The sequence below is a fragment of the Saccostrea cucullata genome, unplaced genomic scaffold (assembly GCF_032062105.1).
Source record: "Saccostrea cucullata isolate Sc308-1 unplaced genomic scaffold, CSIRO_AGI_Scuc_v1 ctg277, whole genome shotgun sequence".
Taxonomy (NCBI): Eukaryota; Metazoa; Mollusca; class Bivalvia; order Ostreida; family Ostreidae; genus Saccostrea; species Saccostrea cuccullata.
Window position 1 is genome coordinate 439,745 of NW_026935934.1, and position 21,737 is coordinate 461,481.

At 34.5% G+C, this 21,737-nt stretch overlaps 1 protein-coding gene across 1 annotated transcript; it reads right to left on the reverse strand.

The window, feature by feature from the left end:
• Positions 1–2,439: 2,439 nt before the first annotated feature.
• On the reverse strand, positions 2,440–21,180 carry LOC134244283 (uncharacterized). The gene is made up of 5 exons (XM_062726543.1): positions 21,055–21,180; positions 17,196–17,346; positions 15,529–15,749; positions 6,510–6,538; positions 2,440–3,601 (listed from the first exon to the last, which is right to left on the reverse strand). The coding sequence occupies exons 1-5, from the start codon at positions 21,104–21,106 to the stop codon at positions 3,185–3,187; spliced, it is 870 nt and encodes a 289-aa protein (XP_062582527.1). The 5' UTR covers positions 21,107–21,180; the 3' UTR covers positions 2,440–3,184.
• Positions 21,181–21,737: the final 557 nt, after the last annotated feature.

The window sequence follows — 21,737 nt, forward strand, 5'->3', positions numbered from 1 at the left end:
GTAGTAATCCATAAATGCATTAAATGCAACTCACTGAGCTGATTGGTCGATTTGTCAGTTATATTGGTTCCTCACTGAACAGACGTCACAAAAAATATTTTCCTCGACCTGATGATTCTCGCGATGCTTTTCCCGCGCACATGCGCAGATCCAGGATAAACGTCAGTCCTTAATAAATATGCATGAGAATATCGTGTTCTTTTCCCGACCAGTACTTTGTTAATAGCGAATAATATTTCGTCGAATTTGCAAGAATGCTTCATTTTTGATAGCTTATCATACTTCAGAAATTTTTGTTCGGTTTCAGCTGTGCAAAAATACTGTTTAACACAGCATACATATCTTTAAAAAGGGGAAGTTGGCAATGGAAAACCTGCATTCATCACGTCAGTGTTGTTCATTGTTAATGGAAATCTTAAGTCAAATATTCATATACGAATTAAGCTATGTGGTGGAATCAGTGATGTCTTTTATTTTGTGTTGACTCACCAGGCATGTAGGAAAAAAGTCTAGAAAAACCAAGTGAGGCAGACGGGGAGAGAGGAAACTTATAGCCTTCTCTGGTTTCTACTAATGACGTTTTTCAATTGTTATTTTAATTATGCCAACTTGACCATTGGTAATGAAACATTTAACATGCATGCATCCCTCTCTGCCAAGGGTAACTTAACTTGTTTTTAACTTACCTGAGCTGAAAGCTCAAGTGAGCTTTTCTGATCACCCTTTGTCCGTCGTCCATCTGTCTAGCTGTCTCTCTGTCTGTAAACCACTGGACCAAATTTAACCAAACTTGATACAAAGCATTCTTGGGTGAATGGGAGTTTAAAAAAAAAAGAAGGGTCAACTCCCCTTGCAAGGGGAATTCATCAAGAAAAGGCAAAAATAAGGAGGGGTCATTAAAAAATCTTCTTCTCAAGAACCACTGGATCAGAAAGATGAAACTTATGTGGAAGCATCCTGTGGAAGTGTAAATTCTAAATTGTTCAAATCATGACCCCCGGGGGTAGGATGGGGAAACAATAAGGAATCCAAGTTTTACAAAGAAATATAGTGGAACAAATCTTTAAAAATCTTCTCAAGAATCACCATTCCAGAAAAGCTGAAACTTGAAGCATCCTGGGTAGTGTAGATTAGAAATCGTTCAAATCATGACCCCTGGGGTAAGGATAGTGCCACAATAGGGAATCCAAGTTTACAATGAAATATAATGTAGGACAAATCTTCCAAAATCTTATTCTCAAGATCCACTAGACCAGAATAGCTGAAATTTTTCTTCTTAAGAAATCTCAAGAATTCTCAAGTGAGGTGGAGAACAGCACTTACTTAGGTGAGTGATGTGGCCCATGGACCTCTTGTTTAATCCCCTACTGGTCAAACTGGAAGGGTTTTTATATTTTTAAGACATTCTCATTTCAAGTCAAAAGTGTAGGGTATTTGGCAAGCTAAGCAGACCAAAAATCTCTTTATTTGTAAAAATGATGACTTTTGATGCCAGATTGTTTTAATGACCATGATGATAAAAGTCCTGATTAGAGAAAAATTAACCTAAACTGATTTAAGAAACAAGGTGTTTTTTGCGGTAATATTGAGTCATGAAAGGAGGTTTTCTGAGCAGAATTCAAGTCAGTTTCTCCCCCTGACCTACTTTTTTTCTGAAATATTTAAGGTGAAAAGGTCACATATCACCTCGTTCTATTAAACATACTCTTCCAGGCTATAGGTTTCCTCTCTCCCCGGCTGCCTCACTTGATTTATGACCAAATACTTTATGACCACTTTATTGCATGAGAACAATTCGATAGTAATAATACTTACATGTAACATGTGTAATGTAGATTTAATTTGGACAATAATGTCTGCTAGATGATTCCTATTGATTTTGAGGTTAAAAAAAATCAATGTAAAAATATTAAGTTTAACATTCTCGTGCTCAGACCAATATCTTTGGAATATTTGTTTGAGATGTGTCAAAGTTTGTATTGATGTTGTAGAGAAGGATTTCTCCATGACTCGCGTTTCCCCCGAAAGCCATTCTCTTATAGTCTATAGGAGAATTTTTGAGGGAGAAATCTGATACTAGTATTATTAGAGTCCCCCCCCCCCCCCGCCCCGGGAATGGGGGGGGGGCAAAATTATGCATTTATTTGCGAAAGTGTTTGGCTTATATCCAAATGCTTATATAAACGCCTAAAAAATTCTTTTTACCTAAAAGAAAAGAATGGACTATATTTTTGTAACACTTTGTATGGAAAGTATGCCTCAGTAATGATGCATAATTTACGAAGATATATATATTTGTATTATTATATATTAATATGTATCAAACAGGGAAATTTTCGCCCCCGTTAAATTTTGTCCTCGTCGGATGCATGTTTCGTCTATATTTATACACAAAGAAAAGAAGAATGGTCTAAATAAGTATAGACTTTAATGAAAATCTAACAATAAATCTTAATCATGTTAAAACAAACTTTGAGTATAACAGGAGCAGTACAACAAAATATATGTGCATTATCATAAGAGAGAGAGAGAGAGAGCAAATTGCAACCATCACGTCCTATACAAAAATGTCTTGTACGCAAACATACAAAACTCGCTGAATTCAAACAGTACTGACGAAGTTTATGTATTTTTTCATAACTGATAAGCGATGATTGGATAAAACTTGATTAAATGTATTTCACTTTCTCTAACATTGCAGTCAGCCCTGTTAGCAAATTCAGTGAGTTACTGGGTGGCTTAGTTCGCGATGATGGTTTAGTACTAAGGTACAACATTAGCACACTTAGTGCAACATACTCTAACATAAACAAATATTATCGACAATACGCTTTCAAATACTTTTTCATACAATGCTTATCTATACTCCATATTTCGCCGATCCTGATTTTGAAGTACTTTGAAAACTTTTATGTAAAGGAATATGAATCAGCATTATAAATTATATCGATTCATCTAAAATAAAAAATAGCAATATTTGCCCTTTGACAAAGAACAATGCAGAACTGCAGCAATCGGTACAAAAGGTTGACAAGATTGTACAACCCCTTTGAGCTTTCGTTTGTTCCATCCTGAAATAATAATTAGAAAATTCCTACTGTTCTGATTGCATGATTGCTTTCAGAGTTATCAATCGATGTTTTTAATTATGTCTTTGAATATGTCCATACGTTATGAAATAAAACTAAATATAGTGTAAAATTTCGTTAGTGTCACGCGGAGAGGCACTGCTACCTTGGTAGTCACTTATCCCCCCGCTGTTAACCGATGTACGTCGATCGGACGGATTTATCACAACACTGTCCAAATCATCCTCATCATCTAATTTACTACTTCCGGTCCGAGATGTATTATTGCTGTTTCTGCCAGACGATTGCTTACTGTAGTAAACGGAAGGCGCTGGTTCCTTTCTGCGCAGACTCCCTACAACGGCCCTTGGTTTGGGCGGGCAGTTGTGGTGAAGAAGCAGAGGGCGCTTTGGTTGATCACGTGAACTACAGCAACAGTAGCACATCAAGCAACAAATTGCTATCACAGCCGCAGACACACCAAACCCCACAGAGAGTCCAACTATCATCACATCATTGGATGTCTGTCTCTTCTGTAAAAACAAGATGTGTTTGTTTAACACTGACAGGTGAAAATTCAAAATGCAAGTCTAACTCCAAGGTCAAGAGATAAAGAATGCTTGTACCTGAGGAGAGATCTTGCGTAAGGAACATAACTGTCAAATGTGAAAGCCTTAGTGGTTTCAAAGGCTAAAGTTTTACAAAAATAGTTAAAATGTCAACGTCAAGGTCAAAATAATGACCTCCACTTGAAGGTCTTATCTTACACTAGAAATACCCAAGTGAAATGTGAAAGTCATAGCAACAGTGATTCATATGGTTGTGGACAATGTTAAATTTTTTATGTAAGTCAAACTTTAAGATAAAGGTCAAAGGATCAAAAAGAAAGGACTTTCACAAGAAATACACTTGTGACATAAAAAAGATCCAGCTCCAACTGTTCAAAAGCAATTTTGTTTTTTTGTTGTTTAATGTCCCTCTCAAGATATTTTCATTTATATTAAGACGTGTCACCTGCCGGTGTACAGGACTGAAAGTTTTGCTGGAGACTCAGGGCCAGTACCTACGGCGACAAAGGACCTATGTTATATCCGAAGGACCGGTCTCTATGTCCTGCAATGGGATTCGAACCTACGAGGTAATGGACTACTCTACATGTATATTTTGGGACTCTAGAGCAAGCGATCTAACCAATGTGTCACGCGGGCGACGTTTAAAAGTTATGGTCAGGTTAATATTTTCAAATGCACATCAAAACCCATACGTTTTCGATGTAATATTTTTACCTAAGGAAAGATCTTTTCACAAGCCGTGCAAAAGTTTTGGCCAAGGTTAAAATTTGTTAAAATTTTGCAAAAGAGGGTCAAAATCGAAAAGATAAATATGGGTGTCTTTTCAGAAAAAAATAGACTTGTGAAATTGGAAGCAGTAGTTCAAACCAATCAAAAGTTATGGACAGAGTAAAAGTTTTTGCGGACAAAAATCTTCTATTACTGGGGCATATTAAACTGATTCGTTTAGATGTTGGGATGCCAGTAATTGCTGTCGACGAAGGGCGGCAAATTTAGACCCTTTCTTTGTTTATAGTCTATGCAAAGGAGCGCTCCCTATGTCCCAGAGTGGGACCACCCCCTACTTTATCCTGTTTATACCCTCTTTATAACGATAAATTCTAACCACGGCGCAACACAGGACACTAACAAATTTAGTAATAACAGTATGAATAAAATTTGCTTCACAATTCATATCATCCACAACAAAGTTGTAATAAGAGAACCATGGGCCATATCGCTCAACTAGGCATTTCGGCTTGTGCTACCTCCGGGATCCGAACACAATCGAAATAAGGCTATCTTAAGTATAAGTCACATTATCCAGCGATGGGGTATACGATGAGAAACCGATGCGTTTTTTGATGAAAATGGCATGGTTGCCGGCCGGACACCACTAGTGATCGGACGGTGACTGAGGCCATTTTGCAAATCGTTGGGGTCATCGGTAGGATATAATTCGTAGTTAAAATTCAGCAATGTCTCCAACGATGCCTCACATCGCTCCTCATCGGCAAACCATTATTAACACATCTTTCAAGGATCGGCCGATGTATGGCCAAGCATCGTCCAATATCCGTTGAATCTGAGGTCATCGGGAGGTTGAGTGGTGGGCAAAAGATAACGGCCAATCATCGGTCGATTTCTACCAAAATTGCATATGCAAACGATGTTCAAATTATGAGCGATGTAATATACATCGGCCGATTATGTACATCGTTTTATGATTAGCAATATATGGGCCCTTGTAACCACGCCATTTTTATCAAAAATTGCAGTTATTGCCCATCGCTGGATAATGTGACTGATACTTTAAGGACTACTAGGCCGATGTGGACCGATGTTTAGGCATCGCTTACACCAAGGATTACCACCGATTACAACCGGTCTACAGCCACCGGTCGGGAAATGTGACCTAGGCATTAATAATATGAATTCTGTGGATGATTGTGGCAGAACATTAACATCACTTAGTTATACTACAAGTTGCTGTCCTTTAAAAAAAAAAACCATATGCGTGTTTTGTCATAACTGAAATTCAATTAAGAAAATTTCTAGGTGTAAGGAATATTCATGTAAGGTTTGTTCACTTATTCTAAAATTATCTGCAACTTATACATTTTCATCGTACTATTCAAAGCACAAATGTGATATTTGAATCTCCGATTAGCGATCTTTAGTTTTGTCAGTTTTAATATGTTTAAAAAATTGGGTAATTTTGACACGTGTAACACATATTGGCTGGGATTGACACCTGTTCTGGATTTATACGGAAGAAATTTATCATGGGAAAAATGGAGATCTGATGGTTCACGTGTAGCACACCTCTGTACAACGCAGATTTGTTTTTTTACGGAGCCCCCCCCCCCCCCACCCCCACACACACACACACATACACACACACACACACACACACACACATTAAAAGCCCTTGCTACAGTCCTTTATCAAACAATAATTAGATTGCTGAAATATTAAATTATTTTGTAATTGATTAATTGGTGAAAACTTGCTCTACTTTAAAAGCTTTAAAAGCTACATGTATCTCTGGTTGAACGTTTCTAAAGACAAGTTGTTAAGTTACATGTATCCATATATTGTAACTTCTTAAAATGTTTGTACCATAGAATCAATGTTTAGTATAAAAGTATATGAAAAAAAGAGGAAATCGGAATTGCCAATGAATATGTACATGTAAATGCGATGTGCAGATTTAAAAGCGCGATTTGCCAATACATGGCATATTTTAATTAAAAATTATGACAAGTTACCAAGGTGCAAACTCTCTAGCATTTGCGCGCATGCGTAGCCTGTCGTTTGCCCAGGGCATCCGGTTTAACTTCGCTTATATATTTACTGCGTGGACCGCAGGGTCCACGCAATAACTTACCGTGGTCTGTACAGCAGTCACTGCAGATTCTGTAAGAAAAAAAAAAAATAAATTTTAATAATAAACTTGTTTAATTGTAGCAAAAAGTATTTGAAATGGTTGACTGATTTTCAGTGTTTAACGCTGAGTCGGCAATTTTTAGCCATATTTCCGTGGTTGTAAGCAACTGCAAAACCTAGTTGCCATGATTTTTGGATATTAAATATGTAAGAGGTGTGGAAATATGTATGAGGTGTGTTAAAAATTTTCAGACACCACATGCGTACTAGCTGATTAATATGTTCCTTTACTTTTTGGTTTTTTGAAGTTTAACATTTTCTTTAAATTATAGAGTTATTTGTAAATGTACACGTGTGTACGTTCTACATGCTTGTTACTTCCGTATCTTCATTATACGATTTCAGATGCGATCAAGGTTTGATATTTTGACATATAAAATCAAAATTGTCATAGCAGCAAAGATTGCTAAATCGAAGTAACATAATATTTGGTTTAAATGTAGCATGGGGAGTGTCATGTATTCTTGCAAACTTGAGTTTTGATTAATTGTTTCCTCCACTAAAAAAAAAAAACTCTTTTGTCATCTCAAGCGAAAGAAAATGCTCCTTAAAATATAAATTTCATAGTTAAACCCCATTATAACCATACAAAAGTACATTTTCATCGATACTATTCTACACCCTCTATTTTAAAGTGGCATCGACTTTTGTCTCTGATGAACCTATTCGCGTTTGTACTAAATTGAAAAAGGTGTAAAATAACTATGGTCTATTAAATAACTATTAGTGAAGATCAATTTCGGTTAAATGTGGAACAGCTAATACAATGATATCTCGTCTAAAATCGTCTGAAATAGACGGTAGCAACCTGAAGGAAAATGTTAGAGGTTATTGCCTCAAGGATTAACTTGTATCATATTTTGTAATTAATTAATTGATGTAAATAATTAATGAACAAGAAAACAAATCTGGTGGGAATTAAAGACATTTAGCTGAAGGCTTGAATATTGTTCTACAGATGAACAGAATGAGGACACGCAGTATTGTTTGATTCATATTAAACCAATAAACAGTACGCTGGAGTTGCATCATTTGTCGTGTGGTAATCAGATCACGACTAATACACCATCATCTTATAAAACATCATCACAGTCAATAAACACTACACTGGGATTGTATCCACTGTGGTTATCACGACTAACACACCATCATCTTATAAAACACCATCACAGACAATAAACAGTACACTGGGATTGTATCCACTGTGTTAGATCACGACTAATACACCATCATCTTATAAAACATCATCACAGACAATAAACAGTACACTGGGATTGTATCCACTGTGGTTATCACGACTAATACACCATCATCTTATAAAACATCATCACAGACAATAAACACTACACTGGGATTGTATCCACTATATCAGATCATGACTAATACACCATCATCTTATAAAACACCATCACAGTCAATAAACACTACACTGGGATTGTATCCACTGTGGTTATCAGAACACGACTAATACACCATCATCTTATAAAACATCATCACAGTCAATAAACACTACACTGGGATTGTATCCACTGGTTATCAGAACACGACTAATACACCATCATCTTATAAAACACCATCACAGTCAATAAACACTACACTGGGATTGTATTCACTATATCAGATCATGACTAATACACCATCATCTTATAAAAAACCATCACAGTCAATAAACACTACACTGGGATTGTATCCACTGTATCAGAACACGACTAATACACCATCATCTTATAAAACACCATCACAGTCAATAAACACTACACTGGGATTGTATCCACTGTATCAGAACATGACTAATTTACCATCATCTTATAAAACATCATCAAAGTCAATAAACACTACACTGGGATTGTATCCACTGTATCAGAACACGACTAATACACCATCATCTTATAAAACACCATCACAGTCAATAAACACTACACTGGGATTGTATCCACTATATCAGAACACGACTAATACACCATCATCTTATAAAACACCATCACAGTCAATAAACACTACACTGGGATTGTATCCACTGTATCAGAACACGACTAATACACCATCATCTTATAAAACATCATCACAATCAATAAACACTACACTGGGATTGTATCCACTGCATCAGATCATGACTAATACACCATCATCTTATAAAACACCATCACAGTCAATAAACACTACACTGGGATTGTATCCACTATATCAGAACAAGATTAATACACCATCATCTTATAAAACACCATCACAATCAATAAACACTACGCTGGGAATATATTCACTGTGGTTAACACGACTAATACACCATCATCTTATAAAACATCATCACAGTCAATAAACACTACACTGGGATTGTATCCACTGTGGTTATCACGACTAATACACCATCATCTTATAAAACATCATCACAGTCAATAAACAGTACACTGGGATTGTATCCACTGTGGTGATCAGAACACGACTAATACACCATCATCTTATAAAACATCATCACAGTCAATAAACAGTACACTGGGATTGTATCCACTGTGGTTATGATGACTAATACACCATCATCTTATAAAACATCACCACAATCAATAAACACTACACTGGGATTGTATCCACTATATCAGATCATGACTAATACACCATCATCTTATAAAAAATCACCACAATCAATAAACACTACACTGGGATTGTATCCACTGTGGTTATCAGAACACGACTAATACACCATCACCTTATAAACATTACCACAATCAATAAACACTACACTGGGATTGTATCCACTATATCAGATCATGACTAATACACCATCATCTTATAAAACATCACCACAATCAATAAACACTACACTGGGATTGTATCCACTGTGGTTATCACGACTAATACACCATCATCTTATAAAACATCATCACAGTCAATAAACACTACACTGGGATTGTATCCACTGTATCAGAACACGACTAATACACCATCATCTTATAAAACATCATCACAGTCAATAAACACTACACTGGGATTGTATCCACTGTGGTTATCATGACTAATACACCATCATCTTATAAAACATCATCACATTCAATAAACAATACACTGGGATTGTATCCACTGTGTTAGATCACGACTAATACACCATCATCTTATAAAACATCATCACAGTCAATAAACACTACACTGGGATTGTATCCACTGTGGTTATCACGACTAACACACCATCATCTTATAAAACATCATCACAGTCAATAAACACTACACTGGGATTGTATCCACTGTGGTTATCACGACTAATACACCATCATCTTATAAAACATCACCACAATCAATAAACACTACACTGGGATTGTATCCACTGTGGTTATGATGACTAATACACCATTACCTTATAAAACACCATCACAGACAATAAACAGTACATTGGGATTGTATCCACTGTGGTTATCACGACTAATACACCATCATCTTATAAAACATCATCACAATCAATAAACACTACACTGGGATTGTATCCACTGTGGTTATCATGACTAATACACCATCATCTTATAAAACATCATCACAATCAATAAACACTACACTGGGATTGTATCCACTCTATCAGATCAAGACTAATACACCATCATCTTATAAAACATCATCACAGTCAATAAACACTACACTGGGATTGTATCCACTGTGGTTATCAGAACACGACTAATACACCATCATCTTATAAAACATCATCACAGTCAATAAACACTACACTGGGATTGTATCCACTATATCAGATCATGACTAATACACCATCATCTTATAAAACATCATCACAATCAATAAACAGTACACTGGGATTGTATCCACTGTATCAGAACACGATTAACACACCATCATCTTATAAAACATCATCACAGTTGATAAACACTACACTGGGATTGTATCCACTATATCAGAACACGACTAATACACCATCATCTTATAAAACACCATCACAGTCAATAAACACTACACTGGGATTGTATCCACTGTGTTAGATCACGACTAATACACCATCATCTTATAAAACATCACCACAATCAATAAACACTACACTGGGATTGTATCCACTGTATCAGATCATGACTATTACATCATCATCTTATAAAACATCATCACAATCAATAAACACTACACTGGGATTGTATCCACTGTATCAGAACACGACTAATACACCATCATCTTATAAAACATCACCACAATCAATAAACACTACACTGGGATTGTATCCACTGTATCAGATCATGACTAATACACCATCATCTTATAAAACATCCTCACAATCAATAAACACTACACTGGGATTGTATCCACTGTATCAGATCATGACTATTACATCATCATCTTATAAAACATCACCACAATCAATAAACAGTACACTGGGATTGTATCCACTGTGGTTATCAGAACACGACTAATACACCATCATCTTATAAAACATCATCACAATCAATAAACACTACACTGGGATTGTATCCACTGTGGTTATCACGACTAATACACCATCATCTTATAAAACATCATCACAATCAATAAACACTACACTGGGATTGTATCCACTGTGGTTATCAGAACACGACTAATACACCATCATCTTATAAAACATCACCACAATCAATAAACACTACACTGGGATTGTATCCACTGTGGTTATCAGAACACGACTAATACACCATCATCTTATAAAATATCATCACAATCAATAAACACTACACTGGGATTGTATCCCCTATATCAGATCATGACTAATACACCATCATCTTATAAAACACCATCACAGTCAATAAACACTACACTGGGATTGTATCCACTGTATCAGATCATGACTATTACATCATCATCTTATAAAAAATCACCACAATCAATAAACACTACACTGGGATTGTATCCACTGTATCAGATCATGACTATTACATCATCATCTTATAAAACATCATCACAATCAATAAACACTACACTGGGATTGTATCCACTGTATCAGAACACGACTAATACACCATCATCTTATAAAACATCACCACAATCAATAAACACTACACTGGGATTGTATCCACTGTATCAGATCATGACTAATACACCATCATCTTATAAAACACCATCACAATCAATAAACACTACACTGGGATTGTATCCACTGTATCAGAACAGGACTAATACACCATTATCTTATAAAACATTACCACAATCAATAAACAGTACACTGGGATTGTATCCACTGTGGTTATCAGAACACGACTAATACACCATCATCTTATAAAACATCATCACAGTCAATAAACACTATACTGGGATTGTATCCACTGTGGTTATCAGAACACGACTAATACACCATCATCTTATAAAACACCATCACAATCAATAAACACTACACTGGGATTGTATCCACTGTATCAGATCAAGACTAATACACCATCATCTTATAAAACACCATCACAGTCAATAAACACTATACTGGGATTGTATCCACTGTGGTGATCAGAAACACGACTAATACACCATCATCTTATAAAACATCATCACAGTCAATAAACACTACACTGGGATTGTATTCACTATATCAGATCATGACTAATACACCATCATCTTATAAAACACCATCACAATCAATAAACACTACACTGGGATTGTATCCACTGTATCAGATCAAGACTAATACACCATCAACTTATAAAACACCATCACAGTCAATAAACACTACACTGGGATTGTATTCACTATATCAGATCATGACTAATACACCATCATCTTATAAAACACCATCACAGTCAATAAACACTACACTGGGATTGTATCCACTGTATCAGAACACGACTAATACACCTTCATCTTATAAAAAATCACCACAATCAATAAACACTACACTGGGATTGTATCCACTGTATCAGATCATGACTATTACATCATCATCTTATAAAACATCATCACAATCAATAAACACTACACTGGGATTGTATCCACTGTATCAGAACACGACTAATACACCATCATCTTATAAAACATCACCACAATCAATAAACACTACACTGGGATTGTATCCACTGTATCAGATCATGACTAATACACCATCATCTTATAAAACATCCTCACAATCAATAAACACTACACTGGGATTGTATCCACTGTATCAGATCATGACTATTACATCATCATCTTATAAAACATCACCACAATCAATAAACACTACACTGGGATTGTATCCACTGTATCAGATCACGACTAATACACCATCATCTTATAAAACATCACCACAATCAATAAACACTACACTGGGATTGTATCCACTGTGGTTATCAGAACACGACTAATACACCATCATCTTATAAAACACCATCACATTCAATAAACACTACACTGGGATTGTATCCACTGTGGTTATCAGAACACGACTAATACACCATCATCTTATAAAATATCATCACAATCAATAAACACTACACTGGGATTGTATCCACTATATCAGATCATGACTAATACACCATCATCTTATAAAACACCATCACAGTCAATAAACACTACACTGGGATTGTATCCACTGTATCAGATCATGACTAATACACCATCATCTTATAAAACACCATCACAGTCAATAAACACTACACTGGGATTGTATCCACTGTATCAGATCATGACTATTACACCATCATCTTATAAAACATCATCACAATCAATATACACTACACTGGGATTGTATTCACTGTGGTTAACATGACTAATACACCATCATCTTATAAAACATCACCACAATCAATAAACACTACACTGGGATTGTATTCACTATATCAGAACACGACTAATACACCATCATCTTATAAAACACCATCACAGTCAATAAACACTACACTGGGATTGTATCCACTATATCAGAACACGACTAATACACCATCATCTTATAAAACACCATCACATTCAATAAACACTACACTGGGATTGTATCCACTATATCAGATCATGACTAATACACCATCATCTTATAAAACACCATCACATTCAATAAACACTACACTGGGATTGTATCCACTGTATCAGATCATGACTAATACACCATCATCTTATAAAACACCATCACAGTCAATAAACGCTATGATTGTATCCACTGTATGAGAACACCACTGATACACCATCATCTTGTAAATCATTACTACAGTAACTGCACCAAATGAGGAAATTGATATTGAGATTAATTTTCATTATTTTCTTAGTGCTTGAAAAAAAATGAATTAAAAATGAATAAATAAATAAAATAAAATTCCTTCAAACTTTGTTAGAACATTACAAAGTAAACTGTACATCTATAGTTAAACAATTTTTTGCTGTTTTTGTCATAAACAATTGTCCAACAATTACGCTGCAATGATACACTTTCATTATCAAGTAATCATAAAGTTCCAACAACCGGCAGTAACCAAAGTACGATCCAACAAAAAGCCATACGACAACAGAGTCACAACAATGACAATAGAACCCCGACCTCTACAGGAGGTTGTTATCATTTTGCAGGTTCTATGGTCAATATAAGAACTTTGTCAGCAAGTACAATTCATCATTAAATTAAATGCTGACTGAGTATTTTTACACACTGCATAGTTTACGGACTTCCGTTTTCTTGATCATGACAAGGAGCACACGGAAGGTGTGATCGGTCAGCAGGGGATGCTTTCTCTGTCTTGGCACCTGATCCCTCCACTAATGTTTTAGAGGTCCGTGCGTGTACAGCGCACGAATTATATTGTTTGACTGGACTTTTGAGTTTGAATACTGTTAGTTATCTCGATATTTCATTCCTTTACTAAGTAATTCATGAGCATGAAATATTTCAACAAATCTTGACACACTGATATATTGGAAACAATTTATATGAGACATCAATATTAATTTTGCCTTCGATTTGTGGTCAACGTTAGAACATTTAAATAATTTCCATGCCAAAAAGCTATCGTCCATCGTATATGTATGTTGGCGAACAAAAATTTTCTGAATATTTATTTTCAAAAGAACTAGAATGTCCTTTCGTGACATCTAATTATGAATACAAGATGTGACTGCTGACCGACATCACACTTTCTGGTTGCATTGAAACTTAAAATTTTAGTCCTTACAGAATTTACTGCTGTTTTTTTTTTTTTTTTTTTTTTTTTCTCACGCAGTCTTGTGATTCTAAGGATGTTAAAGTTGACACGGTTGTCAAGCTGAATTTCAATTAGTTTTATTTCCAATCCCTTTCTAGGTATTTTTTTAATTTATTTTTGTAATTATCACATTTATTTGACTACGGAGAAAAAAAAACTTTTCTCTGTCGTAAAATATAATTATGCTCGCTATCACTTAACTGCCTTTCCCAATAACGTTTGTTTCCTTTAATGAAAATGAAAAAAAGGCTATATCCTATTTGAAAATTCCATCAACTTTTTATGTGTTAAATATAGAACTGATCATCTATCTACACAATAGTCTGACATTAAGTGAAAAATAAAACCGCAAGTTTGACATTTCCAATATGGCCACCGGCATCTCTCTTTATGCTAGACCATAGTTTGTCCTGAATATAAGAAGAGGAGAATTTTTTCTGAGTTGATAAATTATACAGTGTAACAGCGGTAGAGATCAAAACACTAAATATGTTCAAGTGTCGCACTTAAACAGGTTTTAAAATTAGAGAATATTGATTTTTCCTTTAGTTCATAGGACAATGAAATCAATGAGGAAATTCTGTTTCTAGATTCTGATTTAATCTAAGTTTTAGCAAAATGGTACACGGCAGGACTTGCGCATGTAACTAATTCAATATAGGAGAAATACCCAGTGGTATCTAAGCATATTTATTTTACAATCAATTCCAGTCAGCAAAGAATACGAGGCTCATGGGCCACAACACTCACACACCTGTCACATGCAGTTTCATTTGCATTTGCATAATCCACCATATCATTAAAACATCGTCATCCTTAACGACTTCAATACATAAAGATATCCATTTAATGAATACATACCATCAGTGGAACACACATAGTGATGTTGATACGTGCAATCAGTCGTGCGGAACTTGAGATCTGAGTCGAGATCGAGTCTGACGCAGTGACGCGTGTCCACGTTGAATGGTTCGTTGACAAACCAGTTGACCCAGTCTACGGGTGTCCCATCCACCCATTCGTGTCGCTTTAGAGCAGCATTATATCTCATTCCTATGTAAACCGGAGCAGAGGGCATTTCTCTATGGTTGTCTGTTGTGGGACCCTCTCTTTAAAAGAAGAATTTTATAATGTAGAGAACTTTTTGGTGTTATAATTGAACGAAAAGAACAGATTTTAGCTTATTTTTTATTACTAATTTTTTGGCGATGAAGACACAATTCTCTCTGAATCTTTAGTAAGTGTCTTAACTTGAAATATTTTGTATTTATCATGTATATGTATAACTTTACACCTTCAATTGTTATTTTGGCAATCACTAATTATAATTATTGTATATATTACATGGAAAGGTTTTTTTAAGTTGCAAGAACTTGTAACCAATCCCTTTGTATAAATTATACAATAAAATATGTTCAAAACAAAACATAATTCAGAAGAGCCAATTCTGATTAAAAAACATTGTTGATGTGTGATCTACAGTAAATCAAAGCAGCAGGATTCCAGTGCATTTCATTAAAAAAGGTTGAATGGTCAGTAACTCTTTATTTTTTTTTTTTATAAAGAAATAGTAAATGTATTTTGCATGCAAATATTATTTAACTTTTGTGATTCTGAAAATTACTTAATTCCAAGAGTATTTTATGAAATAAGTTCTGACTTTGCTCAGATACTGTAAAAATGTTTATTTTTCACATTTATATAAGAATGCGACGACAAATCAGTGAATGAACAAACCAATGAAGCAGTTATTCTTATCAAAATGAATAAATTTTTTGCAGATGTCTTGTTCTGTCGATAAACCGTGAAATTTTGATCTTAAATACGAAAGGCTAAGATTAATTTTAAAAATTCTATAAACCAAATCACATGATATGTATAGTAACAAAAAGGCCATGAATACTTCTCATAATAAAGGTCTTGGCATGTATAAATTATATTAATTACTGAGTACTAGTATTTGAGAATATCAACAATTACTGCAAGATCACGAAATCGAGAGAACGAAACAGGGAAATTCTCATTTTCCTTCTCAAGATTTTGCATTTGAGCATCATTTTGGATTACTGAAACACATTAAGTTTATCTTCATAAACAGTTGTTCATTGTTTAACACAGATTTTGTTTAAAAGGTGAATTATCCGCATTATGAGTGTCCGGAGTAATACGGCACCACTGAGCAGATGCAAACAAGAGGACATGGGTACCATCATAACCAAACGCCGATGGAGATGTATTGGACATGTTCTCCGAAAAGAACCCCATTCAACAACTAGAACAGCATTGCATTGGACACCAGAGGGCAAAAGAAAGAGGGGGAGGCCTAGACTAGAACATCATGGCGAGGGACAGTTGAAGGCAAGATAAAAGCAATGCATCAGACCTGGAGATCACTGACGAGGCTGGCCCAGGATAGACAAGGATGGAGGAAGTTTGTTGCTGCCCTACACACCACAGGGTGTAAAAGACAAATGATCACTGACTACCCGGTAATATTTTTGGCATATTGTTTATGTACATGTATTTACCTTCCACTGTTCGTGAGGAGACTGTACACCTGGTTAAACTTCTCCTGACTGTTGATGATGGCGAGGTACTGCCCTCTGCTCTGGCAATCCGCCAAGGCATCTTTCTCCTGGACCTTGGTCTGGAAGTACTCAAACTCTGTGCCTTTAGACTCTAGGTATAGCAATGAAATACTGTGTTTTACACTTGTATTATATTCAAATAATTATACATAACAAAATATACATTTATTGATAGGATTCGAGGGCAACATGACGTTTTGTGGAATCAAGAACCAAATTGTTTACCAGATACATGTATACATTTTACTGTTTATTTTGTAATTACAAAATTAAAATAGAGCTGTTCCCGCCTACAGTATGACGTAAAATGTCAAACATGTAGTGGTTCAATATCACGTCGACAGATTAAGCAAACTTTTTTGTAGACATCAGTTTAAACTAGACTTCAATGTTTAAAATTCAGAAACAATTAAAACTTTGAAAATTATAGCTGTGTAAAATGTTTTCATTACTATGACAGGTCTAGACGATTTCCAAAAAAGTCAAGACGACTATCGCATCCAAGTAAGTGCGTTTATTGCATACATAAAAATATTTAAATGAGCGATAAAAGGAATCACAGAATCAGTGGACTTATTTCATCTGAGAGGTAAATGTATTACTTGTCCATTCAATCACCTTGTCAGCAAGTACAATCTATCATAAAGTCGAATACAGACTGACATTTCTAATACCGATTGTTAGATCATTATTTACACACTGAATTGACTACGGATATTTCCCTCTGCCCGATCATGACACAGGTCACAATGCAGCTGTGACTGCTCGGTACATGTAGACCATGCTTCTTCCTCTATGGCACCTGATCCCTCCCCTGATGTTCCAGGCGTTTGCTCTGCTCCTGATTTGTATTGTTTCGATGGCCTTTTGAGCTTGAATACCGTTCGTTATCTTTATTTTTATGCACAGAATTTAAAATAATCTCTAACTATGCATTTTACATCTGTTATCTTTCAGTGATAGTACAATTGATTAAGAAATTCTACAGCAGTTCAAAATTCGTCTTTATAAAAAGTAATGTTTGAGAACTGATAGTACGTAGTTCCTCCATAGTTTGTAAAATTACGAATATGGCCCTTTATTTGTTATCAAAGTTAACAAGTCAAAGTTGTGATAGCTTGCATTGAAGAACTTTAAATAACACCAGTTTCAAAAACAGCATTGATTTTGTCTGAAACGTACACAAAGGTTACCAGAGAAGGCAAATTAGAACACTTTTAACATTTCCTCTATTTGATTAAGATTGGTTACATTTGAGATGCTTTTCAATTTGATAAAACAAAGCTGTGACCTTTGTTTTGGTTAATAGGATAACTTTACTCTTTGTATTCTGAAACAAAAGATGACTAACGATTGATGAAAATTGGATTGGAATCAGATAATTTCTAGGACATCTGTGTATACTATCACATTAAATCCATTTTAAAACAGGAATGAAAACATAAAATGAACACTTCACTTTAAATCTTTGTTTTAAAAAGAGGAATTAAAAAAACCCCATAAAATTGACAATTTGCATATCATTTTTAAACGCTTATATTTCATATTAATAAGAGAGTGCATACAATCAGAATGTTAATTTTAAATCATCACACGACAATATTAATACAACTAGTACATAAATTACAAATATTTTATCTCTTAGAGAGTTTGTTGAAGATATAATTCTATTAGCAACTGATAAATGTTTTGAAAATCTATATAATTAGATGTATTAAATTTATTAAAGTTTAATTTTAAAAAATCTAAGATAAAAATATTTATGATTTATACTAATTGTATTAATATTGTCGTGTGATTATTTAAAATAAACATTCTGATTGAATGCACTCGTACTTTAAAGTTGATTTTAAAGAAAGTTGATTAAATATATGATGCTACAGAGATTTTTTAAAAAAAAATTGAAGTCAACTAAATACATTCACAGGAGTCTAAATGTGTTTTTTTAGTTGAGGGTGGGAAATTTTTTTTTACGATAAAAACTTCAGACTTGTACATAGAGGAAATTAACAATAGAAAAGCCATCAAGTATAACACTTACTTTTGTTAGTTTGTTAATGATGTCTTTTTCTATTAAAATATCCATATATGCACGAACGTGTCTGACTCTACTGTATCTCATAGTTTAAGCTCAAAGGCAAATATCAGATTAACTCTAGAATCTTATAGATCAAGTCCCCAATTACTTATAGGAATTTCCATGGATATGCTTACTGCACCTCGTTCTTAATTAGCAGCTAGACCTTTTTTATATTCATAGGGAGGAGAATTCATTCCAGATCTTCTACATTAAATATAATTATGGAGATAACGAATAGCATTCAAACTCAAAAATCCAGTAAACAATACAAAATTGGAGCAGAGCAAACATCAGAGGTGGGATCAGGTGTGTACCGGTCAGACCCGCCATGTGCTCCTTGTCATGATCGGGAAATAACAAAAAACGTCTACATGGAAAGAAATCTCTTGCAGTGGCCTTTCGTTCGACGTTTAGATATATCGAAGATGTTTTTATTAATTAACAACATTCTATTTCATTTCTAAGTTGATTTGATATATGGCTTATCACCTGCTCATGAAGTTAAAAACTCTCAGTCAATGCCTGTTTCTTTTTGTATTTTTCATGCACATGCTCCTGAATTCTACAGAATTTTACAAATGTTTTACAGGAAAAAGTGATACTCTCTTATTATACCTCCTCTTGAAAAGTGGGAGGGTATATAGTAATCGGTATGTCCGTATGTCTGTCTAGATGTCTGTCCGTCCGTCTGGTACGCTCTGGGGTACCCATCTCTTTTTTTTAACCACAGAATGAAATTTAATGAAACTTTCACAGAATTTTTGTTACGTAATGCCATTGTGCACCTTCTATTTTACTTTTTGATTCGACACATATTTTGGGTTTCACAGAGCAAAACATGGACATTGCCATTCTTTCTATATTATTAAAGGATACCCATCTCTTACCCACAACTCCTCCTATACCACTGAATAAAATTTAATGATACTTTCACATTTTCTTTATTACATAATGCCACTGTGCACCTCCTATTTGACTTTTTGATCTGACACTTATTTCAGGTATCCCAGGGCAAAACATGGAAGCGGGGGTATCAGTTAGTGAGCTCATTGCTCACAGAAACTCTAGTTTATATTTAATTCTAGATATATAGATGTAAAATGTAATGGGAATGCTTTAAAATCCCAGGCACTTTTTTTTGTTAGGCGCTCATAATGACATAGAAGATTTTACTATTTTATCTCAAATTGTACGTTTTACTCTGATACAAGAAATATTTTTTAAAACAAATGGTTTATTCACAGACAAAATATATTAAAATACATTAATTTCCTTTAATTTAGCAACATTATGACAATGCCTATTGTGTACCTTTTTTTGGATTGAATTACCTATATATCTTAGCACATTTGTACAAATTGGTTACTATAGTATCTAAACTTAAGCATTGAGGTGTGCTTTTGCCGACTCTGTTTCAATCACTACAAATATTAGCTACTTTATTGAGCACCCACTAACAAATCTATATGTTTTATCATGAAATTCGATATTTTTTGCCCATTTATGAATTACAAAATTAAAATTTAACCACTTTGATTGACTTTGTCGTTAACAAGAAATTTTAAATTCTTTTTTTTCATATGTGATTTTTAATTTCTTTTCTGTTTTATTTTCTTGTGTTTAAAATATTGTTTTATTAGCAAATATCATATGATAATTTAAACTACCAGTTAAAAAACAATGATTTATGAAAATAATTTATTAAAGAAAGATAATTACCTTTGAATAAGAAACCTATAAGAAAGAGTAATAAGCCATCCAAATTAACCATGTTCCTGTATAATTCTAACCATCCTACATCACTTGGATCTCTCTCAATTCTCCACTTCTAACCAAATGAAACTAACAATTGGTACTGCTGAATCAATATTTTAATACAGGTTGTTTGGAATTTCGTCTTCATAAAACCTATTGGATATACATGAATAGCGAAATGCTCACATCGATTTTCAGAGTCCCTGCAAACAAAAACTTACATCGATAGTTCGCCAATTACTTTAACCGGTATGACACTTTCAAACATAGCTTCAGGTTCTGTGAAAAAGATTATAGCTGGATAATGGATAATTAACTTACCATTTTATTTCATTTCGATACTGCTTTGCCTAGTCATTACAGGGATAGATATACAGTTGTCCATTGCCCAGGGACAGTAAAATTTCAGTTCGGGCAAACTAAGAAACTATTAACATAGTTGTCTGATCAGACAAAAAGGTCTTATGCGAATTAATAAAATGAATACTTGGATTTTTTTTCATTACCATTAATGTTATTTCAATATTTTGTTTCCTTTCATGTTATTCCAATAATTAATCTCAGTCTAACAACTTTCTTACACTTTTGCAACAAAGCCATTCATTTCGATGTAGGTTATTGAAATCACGTACTGGCAGAATGATTTT